Genomic DNA, 10,280 nt, shown 5'->3' on the forward strand with positions numbered 1-10,280 from the left:
AACCAGAGGAGTCATGGGAGAAAGTCATGTGGTCAGATGAGACCAAAATAGAACTTTTTGGTCATAATTCCACTAAACGTGTTTGGAGGAAGAAGAATGATGAGTACCATCCCAAGAACACCATCCCTACTGTGAAGCATGGGGGTGGCAGCATCATGCTGTGGGGGGGTTTTTCTGCACATGGGACAGGGCGACTGCACTGTATTAAGGAGAGGATGACCGGGGCCATGTATTGCGAGATTTTGGGGAACAACCTCCTTCCCTCAGTTAGAGCATTGAAGATGGGTCGAGGCTGGGTCAACATGACAATGACCCGAAGCACACAGCCAGGAGAACCAAGGAGTGGCTCTGTAAGAAGCAGATCAAGGTTCTGGCGTGGCCTAGCCAGTCTCCAGACCTAAACCCAATAGAGAATCTTTGGAGGAGCTCAAACTCAGGCCAGAAACCTGACTGATCTGAGAAGATCTGTGTGGAGGAGTGGGCCAGAATCCCTCCTGCAGTGCAAACCTGGTGAAAAACTACAGGAAACGTTTGACCTCTGTAATTGCAAACAAAGGCTACTGTACCAAACATTAACATTGATTTTCTCAGGTGTTCAAATACTTATTTGCAGCGATTTCATACAAATAAATAGTAAAAAAATCATACATTGTGATTTCTGGATTTTTTTTTTGATTATGTCTCTCACAGTGGACATGCACCTACGATGACAATTTCAGACCCCTCCATGATTTCTAAGTGGGAGAACTTGCAAAATAGCAGGGTGTTCAAATACTTATTTTCCTCACTGTATATGTTGAGAAGTCTGTTTATTTACCATCCTAAATAACGTAACATTTTTTGCGGGGTAACATACAGTTGTATGGTTAGTTGTATGTTACCCCGCTAGAAATGTTACGTTCCGAGATGATCATGATGTGGAGTTCTCTAAAGGGTTCGGTGATGATATTTGGTTTCAGAACGTCCCGCTGGTGTCAAAGACGTCACCTGGTAACGTTCCCAGAACGTTCTGAGATGGTCATGATGTGGACTTCTTGAAAGGGTTGGGGGATGTTATTTGGAGGACCTTCATGGAACATTCAGGACGTTCTGGGAATGTTTAGGGGACAATTACTATAGGACATTCCCTCTAGGTCTGTACACTACATTAGGAGTGCAGGACCTTTAGGAGACCAAACTATAATGTTATTTTTTTGGTCCTATTTAGGTCCTTCCATCACATTTACTGAATGTTTTCAGAACAAGTTTGTGTGAATCAATGTACACTGAGCTCAGTAAAACGCAGGGTTTGCATAAAAGTCTTCATGATCCAACTTCATATCCAGAACACGTAAATACTGCACCTTATAATGTGTGTGTTCGCCTTTCTGAATGTGCTAATGTGGTAAAGCTACCATTGTCTCTTACTGTGTTCACAGAGACCAGAGCTTGTTATTTTTAACCTGAAAATGCTCGCCTGTAGAATTCAGAAGCACACTTTTATTACTTCTTAAAAAAAACTAATGACATAGCTCTGATCTCTGTGAATACAGAGGCAATGGTGACTTTAGCCACTGTGTAGCGTCCTAACCAGCTCATTCACAAAATATAACGTGCGGTACATGTTCTGAATATGAAGTTGGACAAATAGTTGGTATTGATCCATCTGTGAGAAGCAGCTTTTGTGCAAATCCTGTGTTTTACTGACTCTCATTTGCAAAGCAGTCCAGAGTATATAGATTCACACTCACATGATCTGAAAACATTCAGTAAACGTGATGGAAGGACCTAAATAGGACCAAAATATGACATTCTAGGCTGGTCCCCTAAAGGTCCCCCAAATGTCCTCTTTGTAATGTTGCCGTGTGACCATAGAATAACCAAAATAGTCATATCAGGAACCTTGAACTGCAGCACTTCCATAACCAAAAGAGGATGTTTTAGGAACATCCCTAATGTTCTGTAAAGGTTCGGGATTTATCACCTTTAGAGAACTTTTAGGGAACGTCCCCTCCTGCGTGGGTATGGACTGCACTCAGCATTGAGTGACTGTATTAATGAGGCTCATGAGATACTCACTGATGTTTCCTCCCATCTCATAGAGACACAGATCTTCTCTTTTCACAGACAGAGACCTGTAACACAACACACACTCAATCTCACTACCTTTCACATCACCATGTCGGTGCCTGAAGATGTTTGTAAGTGTGTTTGCTCACCTCTCTTGACCGAGGAAGCGTGCCAGGACATCTGAGGCCTTCAAATCCTCCGTCAGCTGTATGGCCATGGACACCATAGAGAACTGAGGGGCTTGCACCCGTATGAAGCCTCCTTCAGCCTGAACACACACACATCTACACTACAGCCAAACATGTACTCCAGTAAAACACCCTCTGTCCAGGGATACACACCCTTATATCAAGTATTTCAGTGCATGCTATTATAACTATGCTATGACAGTCAGTGCATGCATTGTGCTGAGCGTCCACCGGGTGTCAGAGTGGAGCTGCTTCAGCATCTCAGTCACTCACATTCTCAAACTCTGATTCATTCAGCCGGGTGGGAAACACTGACACACACACACACACACACACTAGTCCTGCTTGGGTTTGATCCGTCCTTCAGTTCAGTTTGTGTTTGCTCTCTCACCTCATTGTTTTTCTCCTGTTTGTCAGAGGCCCTCTCGCGGTCGTAGGCCATCTTCTTCAGGAGTTTTTTCACCGCTCTGTCTCTGTTCATCTTCCTCTGGTTCTCCGTGTTATGCTTGCGCACCTGATTCAGGATGAACTTGGGAATCTGAGACACAAAAAAAGACTCATTTGAGCATTGTGATATCCAAACTTCTATTAGTCGGACGTAACAAATGCTGTAAGACATGTATGAGGTGTGAGGAGACGCACGGTCCAGAGGAGGTTCTGGTAGCGGATGAGCAGCCGGACGATGTTGGCGGTGCCAGTGGCCATGGCGAACTCCTGCTGTTCACTGATCTTACTGCGGAAGCCCTTGCACATGAAGATGTTGGGCGCCATCACCACTGCAACGTTGTTCAGGGTCATCTTATTCTTGTCCTTACGGTCGATCACTCTTTGGAAGAACTCCATCAGAGCCTGAAAGACAGAAACAGTCCGGCTGAATCTGGTTCAGTCCTAAGCGTGAATGGTAAAGTGAAGTCAGGGTTTAACCCCATACTTTTCCAGACTCAAATTCCCCAAACTCTCTGTAGATGTCTAGACCATATTTAACATAAATGGTTCATAAAGCATTATTTTCAGCGTTATAATTGGTATACAATACAGTCGTCTGTAAATATTTTTATTTCCTCTGCACTGCATTTTTTTGAGTGCTTAAACATTACAATTTCAAGTTCAAGGGTCTATAAAAAAGACTGGTACTGTACAAAAGTGTCCAGAATTTGGCTTTCCTTAGGGTACTAACTCTAATATCAAGGCCTAATGTCCAATTTAACGCATTCTCTGTGGCGCCAGAGAAACATTGACACGAAATGGGCTGATGGCACAATACGGCTGTGCACATAGTCCGATTTGCCAAGTTCAAGGGTCTATAAAAAAGACTGGTACTGTACAAAAGTATTAAAAATGTGGCTTTCCTTAGGGTAGTACCACTAATATTAAGTCCTAATGTCCACTTTAATGCATTCTCTTTGGCGGCGATGAAACCATGACATAATATGGGCTGATGGCACAATACGGCTGTACACATTGTCCTATTTGCCAAGTTCAAGGGTCTATAAAAAAGACTGGTACTGTACAAAAGTGTCCAAAATTTGGCTTTCGTTAGGGCAGTTCATCTTATTTCAAGGCTTTAGGTCTGCTTTAACGCATCCTCTGTGATGGCGGAGAAACCATGACACAAAATGGGCTGATGGCACAATACGACTGTGTGCATTGTCCTATTTGACAAGTTCAAGGGTCTATAAAAAAGATTGTTAGTGTTAAAAAGAAGTGTTCAAAATGTGGCTTTCCTTAGGGTAGTACCTCTAATATTAAGTCCTAATGTCCACTTTAATGCATTCTTTTTGGCGGCGATGAAAGCATGACAAAATGGGCTGATGGCACAATAAGACTGTGTACAATGTCCTATTTCCCAAGTTCAAGGGTCTATAAAAAAAGACTGGTACTGTAAAAAAGTGTCCAAAATTTGGCTTTCTTTAGGGCAGTTCGTCTTATTTCAAGGCCATAGGTCAGCTTTAATGGATCCTTTGTGGCGGCCACGAAACCACACAGCAAAATGGGCTGATGGTGCATTAGGTGGCTCAGCCCTATATGCAGTTAACAATTTCTCGTGTGTATGAAGTCTGTATATTTTTATATATTTGCACAGGTCCTTTAAGAGTCTCTGTAATACTGTGCTGAGAATATTGTGAGAAGAAACCCAAAACTCTTATAACCTGCATTTTTGCATAACAAAAAAGTGCACCTTGAATTCATTCAGTCGTGTTTGACAGTTTTGACAGAATTTTCTATAATACTCTTTCATTTTTCCATACTTTTGCAGACTATGAGAGTGAGCTGAATGTGGAAGTCATGTGACGGGTGAATGTGTGCTGTCGTACCTTGAGAGTGTCTCTGTTGGGTTCAGGCAGCAGGAGCACCAGCAGATTCAGCGCCTGTAGCTGCTGTTTCTTAGTGGGCAACCCTGCTCAGAACACACACATACACACACACCATCACAATCAATTACACACACACAGATCACACACACTTTAAAGGCCCCGATATACTCATAGCAAAGTAGAATGTACACTTGAGCGGTTTCGAACTCCAAATGAGCTTAGTTTTGGCCTGATTTTGTTCGAGTTCAAGCCTGAAGTATATCAGGGCCTTAAGCTTCCATGTACAGGGTCAAACTGTGTGAGCCGTGTACCGGAGACTCACTCAGCACAGAGATGAAGGCGTTGAAGTATTCGACGGTCAGCAGAGGATAGGGCAGCTCCCGGATGAACAGCTTGAGGAGACTCGCGGTGTCATGCTGTTTGAGACTCTCCCATGGAAACATGCCTTCGTAAAACTTGTGTTCCAGTTCCTGACAGACTGCCTGGGAAACACACACCAGAATATAGTTTACAATGACGGAATGACTACAGAGAGAACACACACAAGCATCATTGGCAGCACGGCCGTCTCACCTTCACTCTGGTGGCGGCTCCAGGTATCCGGAGAACACCCTCCGTGTCCAATCCCTGCTCCTCGATGTGGGAGATCAGCTGAAAAACAACAGATCTCCTGTTAGTGGGTGGGATATATTAGGCAGCAAGTGAACATTTTGTCCTCAGAGTTGATGTGTTAGAAGCAGGAAAAATGGGCAAGCATAAGGATTTGAGCGAGTTTGACAAGGGCCAGATTGTGACGGCTAGACGACTGGGTCAGAGCATCTCCAGAACTGCAGCTCTTGTGGGCTGTTCCCGGTCTACAGTGGTCAGTCTCTATCAAAAGTGCTCAAGGAAGGAACAAACAGACGAGCTACTGGAGCTCAAACTGCTCAAGAAGTTAATGCTGGTTCTGATAGAAAGGGGTCAGAATACACAGAGCATCTCAGTTTGTTGTGTATGGGGCGGCACAGCCGCTGACCAGTGCCCATGCTGACCCCTGACCCCGCCCAAAGCACCAACAGATATGAGCCAATATCCTAGTAATATGCATGATAATAAGCAACTAGTTCATAGTGAGAATTGACCTATCGGTAAGCCCCTCCCCTCGAACGCCGATGAGCCAATAGCAGTTGAGTATCAGTTGCGCTGGGACCGGAACTCGGACATCTTTAGGTTTCAGCGTCATAGAGAAACATTGGAAAATCCGAAGCTCTCATCGGTTTGATGGTGTTTATGCTACACAAATGCTCAAATGTCGTGCCTGAGGAACTGCAACACTGACTCCAGATATCCTGAGAGGATTTTCTGTTTGTCAAACTCTCATTAAATTACGAATAAGTCCCTGCTAACATACACACCGAAATAACGAACTGTTCTCACATCATGTAACACTGTAGGTCAAAAACACGAAGGTCTACATTTCACTGCCTCTCCATATTAAACTGGTTATATGTAAATTAATTTAATTTTAGATATGTTTAAGGTCTACATTATCTCCTATTGTGATGGGTATTATAGTCTACAGTTAGTGAAATGAAGAGCTCGCACGCAGTTTATCTGAGTTGTTTTGCAGATACAAAGTTTACCAGTTATTAACTGCCCCCCCGAAAGTCATAATCTCTGTGTGTATGTTTGTTTACTGTTATTTGTATGAGTGTGTTTGTGTAATTTGCTGTGTGTGTTAATGGTAATGCAACGGAGAGAGAGAGTTTGTGAATGAGACGTTAATGCGCACTTCTTATGCTTTGTTTGTTCAGCTCTTATGATGATTTTTTGGAGTGAAAAAGGACATAATAAACTTGATAAACCATCAGTAAAGTTTGGCCATCATTCAGACGGGATATACGCTACAATCTGTGTCCAAAAACATCTCAGGATAAGGTTTCACACTGACAGCTGTCATTGTAAGATATAGCAACTCCGTTTGTTTGTCCGAGTTAGCAACAGTAACTAAGGAGGGGCGGGGCTTACCGATAGGTCAATTGGACCCTAAACTAAAGTGTTACCAATGTTTCTTATCTCAAGGGATGTGAAGGTGAGTTGTAGTAGTCTGTGAGTTATGAATGGCTATAATTATGGAATATAGTTATGGCTCAGCTCTCTTACATGCTGCAGTATGAGAGGCACTTTGGTTCCTGGGATCCTCCGCTGGTCTTGATCCAGCAGCGTCGAGAGAGGAACACCAAACAAACCCGACTCTATGGATGACAACAATATTTATTATTCAGCTGCATAAACATAGACATGATGGCTGTGTATTCAGAACTAGACTGACAAACTAGCAGTTAGACAAGGGTAATCAGTCCTTACTTTTCATGCTCAAATTAGATGACACACTTTTGAGACTAGTCTAAACAGTTTATGCAAATGGACACACAATTACATGAATCATCACCAATCAAAGTTGTCTCCAGCTTGTACATGTGTGCACTAAAGGCTTCAGAAATAGACCCGTTTGTTATTTCCTACACATATCAGAGGCACTGACCTCTCACTTTGACCTTGAGAGCTTTATGGGCCTTCACCTCGATTCCACACGTGTCGAACAGAGCGCTCATCTCAATAAGGACCAGCCTGCGAACTTTCTTCATGTCCTCAGCGGAGAGATCGCCTACTTTTGTCTGTCCCGTCTTATCCTGAGACACTCGGAAATCCTGTGAAAGAGGAGCGACAGAATGAGCAAATGAAGGGATGCAGGACCAGCATGCTGTCTGGTCTCTAGTCATGTGCTCGGCCCCTCATTTAGCGTGACGGTCGCTTTATCATCCATCACAAATGGTGAACATTAAGACAATTTACATTAAGATAAATCAGTAAAGGAACACTCCACTTTTTTTGAAAATAGGCTCATTTTACAAGTCCCCTAGAGTTAAATAGTTGAGTTTTACCGTTTTTGAATCCATTCAGCCGATCTTTGAATCTGGCGGTAGCACTTTTAGCATAGCTTAGCATTTATCATTGATTCTGATCAGTCCATTAGCATCTCATTCAAAAAATTACCAAAGACACTTTCAATATTTTTCCTATTTAAAACTTGACTCTACAGTTACATCGTTTGCTAAGACCAACTGAAAATGAAAAGTTGCGATTTTCTACACCTATATGGCTAGGAACTACTTTCTCATTCCTGCGTAATAGTCGCGGATCTTCGCGGCCGTACCATGGCTGCAGCGGCGCAATGATTTGTTGGTTTTCTGTGAAACATGGTGGTAGTTACACCTTCGACTTACTATCACAGCCCTTTACAACACACAGAACCATGGCTAATCACACAGCTAAATCCACAACACAATTTGTCGGCTGCAAGCCTGAAACTTTCTCTGCAACTACACGAACTTAGTGCCGGTCACATTGAAAGTTCCCTAGCTGGGCTACTTTCAGGCGCTGTAATATCATTGCGCCGCTGCAGCCATGGTACGGCCGCGAAGATCCGCGACTATTACGCAGGAATGAGAAAGTAGTTCCTAGCCATATAGGTGTAGAAAATCGCAACTTTTCATTTTCAGTTGGTCTTAGCAAACGATGTAACTGTAGAAGAGTCAAGTTTTAAATAGGAAAAATATTGAAATTGTCTTTGGTAATTTTTTGAATGAGATGCTAATGGACTGATCAGAATCAATGATGTATGTTAAACTATGCTAAAAGTGCTACCGCCAGATACAAAGATCGGATGAATGGATTCAAAAACGTTAAAACTCAACTATTTAACTCTAGGGGACTTGTAAAATGAGCCTATTTTCAAAAAAAAAGTGGAGTGTTCCTTTAAGGGGACATATTATGCCCCTTCTCACAAGATGTAATATAAATCTCTGGTGTCTACAGAGTGTGTGTGTGTGCGTGTGAAATTTCAGCTCAAAATATCCCACAGATCATTTATTATAGCTTGTCAAATTTGCCCCTATTTGTGTGTAAGCAAAAACGCACCGTTTTTGTGTGTGTCCCTTTAAATGCAAATGAGCTGCTGCTCCCCGCTGCCCCTTCCAGAAGAGGGCGGGGCTTCAGATGCTCCCTCAACAACAAAACAGGTCAATCTGACTCGACACAGAGTCGACACTCTATTTATGTGATGTTAGTTGTTGTGGAGTTGCGTTGATTCCTCTCATCGACTAGCATGTGCCGTCATGTTCATCTATAAACTGTTGTATCGGTGCTCGTGGGTGAACGTAACACGTCCGTCACCTGACTATACAACGCATAATAAATGTGTGTTTATGAATTACAGACGGTGAGTGTGTTCAGGATAACGCCACAGCTCTAGTCTCTGTGAATACAGTCAGAGACGATGCTAACGCTAGCCATATTAGCCGTACAGCGTTCAGCTCATTCAGAAGGAAATCTGCAGACATTCACAGTGCCATCCTCACTTGTTCTGAAGTTAAGAGCACTAGTTGGTATTGACTATTTCGTTATATTCGTTAACGAAATTAACACTAGTGACGAAATGTTTGTTGACAATGTTTTTTTCCATGACTAAGACGAGACTAAAGCCCTATTGGGGCGGTAATAGTTTTTTTGTGGAGTCGTACGGTGTTTTCCTCATTGTCAGGGGCTAGTCTGTGATTTTCTGAATGTCAGTGTTTTTCTCCCACCATCCGCGTAAAAATCCCCGGCCGAATGACCTGTTTTTAGACAAATACCAAGGTCATGTGGTCATTTAATTGCCATCCGAATCCACATCTCTGAGTTTTCAAGAATATATCACTTCAAAATTAACTGTTTATATCCTTTTTGACCCTTGCGGAGCACCGTACGGTTGCGCTTCGCTGTCATTTGGATGCATTTTAAAGATCTTTTATTACTGAAATGCTGGCACGTATTTACAAAAGTGATATATTTCATCACTGCTCAAAACATAAAATTTAGAAAAGCACGTAAACATTAGAAATGGCCTGTTATTACAGCAGTTATTATATCTGTTAATAACCGCAGCATTATGATTACTCATGTAGAGGCTGTATTCCGCTCATTTCCATGAGGAATAAAATATTTTGAGATAAAATACAAGACAGAAAACCATTTTAACTATAATGTGTGTCTATATATCTTCCTATGTTTCAACAGATTTAAATAATAATTTGGATATTATGTTCCTATTATTAAATTAAATATGCATTTATTCTTATTATATACCAAGCATATGGCATTTTATTTACAGCAGACAATCAATCACAGAACTCGCTCCTCCACTGTGACTAAATCACATCCAAACGCACGAGTTTATCACTGAGGTCATGCACATTTATTTTTACAGACGTCCACATGAGAAACAATTACTGTCCGGATAGGGCTTAAGACGAGACGACACAAACGTCCTTCAACGATAACTGTGACTATATCAACATGCAATATCGTTGACGAAAAAACACGAGACTAAAATGTAGTTAAAAAAAATTTAATTGTACCAACATCACTGTTTGTAATCATTTAAAAAAACTGATGTCAAAATGTAAAAACGCATGTAAAAAAAAAATTGCACAAAATAAAAACAATAATGTAAATTTTATTATTATAAGTTTGAATAAAAAAAAAAATAACAAGCATGATCTCTTAAATGTCTTAGTGTGTGTTTTGGTCATAATTTAGACTTTTTAAAATCTGATTCAAGCTTTTTATTTCATAATTAGGACTTTAAATCATAATTTAGATTTTTAAATCATAATTTTGACTTTAAATCCAAAAATTTTAATTTTTA

At 41.5% G+C, this 10,280-nt stretch overlaps 1 protein-coding gene across 4 annotated transcripts in view; it reads right to left on the reverse strand.

Annotated features, from left to right (window-relative positions):
- The window catches only part of arhgap18 (Rho GTPase activating protein 18), a 50,230-nt gene that overhangs the window by 3,065 nt on the left and 36,885 nt on the right, over positions 1-10,280 (reverse strand). For 2 of the 4 annotated variants that reach the window (XM_079831113.1, XM_079831114.1), the window contains 9 exons: positions 7,077-7,242; positions 6,695-6,786; positions 5,126-5,203; positions 4,875-5,034; positions 4,553-4,635; positions 2,880-3,086; positions 2,629-2,775; positions 2,199-2,317; positions 2,059-2,114 (listed from right to left, as the gene is read on the reverse strand). In XM_079831113.1, coding sequence (XP_079687239.1) covers positions 2,059-2,114; positions 2,199-2,317; positions 2,629-2,775; positions 2,880-3,086; positions 4,553-4,635; positions 4,875-5,034; positions 5,126-5,203; positions 6,695-6,786; positions 7,077-7,242 — 1,108 coding nt within the window. Of the gene's footprint in view, positions 1-2,058; positions 2,115-2,198; positions 2,339-2,628; positions 2,776-2,879; positions 3,087-4,552; positions 4,636-4,874; positions 5,035-5,125; positions 5,204-6,694; positions 6,787-7,076; positions 7,243-10,280 lie in introns of all 4 variants that reach the window. The other 2 variants (XM_079831115.1, XM_079831112.1) reach the window with 1 other exon arrangement.

The sequence above is a fragment of the Gobio gobio genome, assembly GCF_949357685.1.
Source record: "Gobio gobio genome assembly, chromosome: 12".
NCBI classification, from domain to species: domain Eukaryota; kingdom Metazoa; phylum Chordata; class Actinopteri; order Cypriniformes; family Gobionidae; genus Gobio; species Gobio gobio.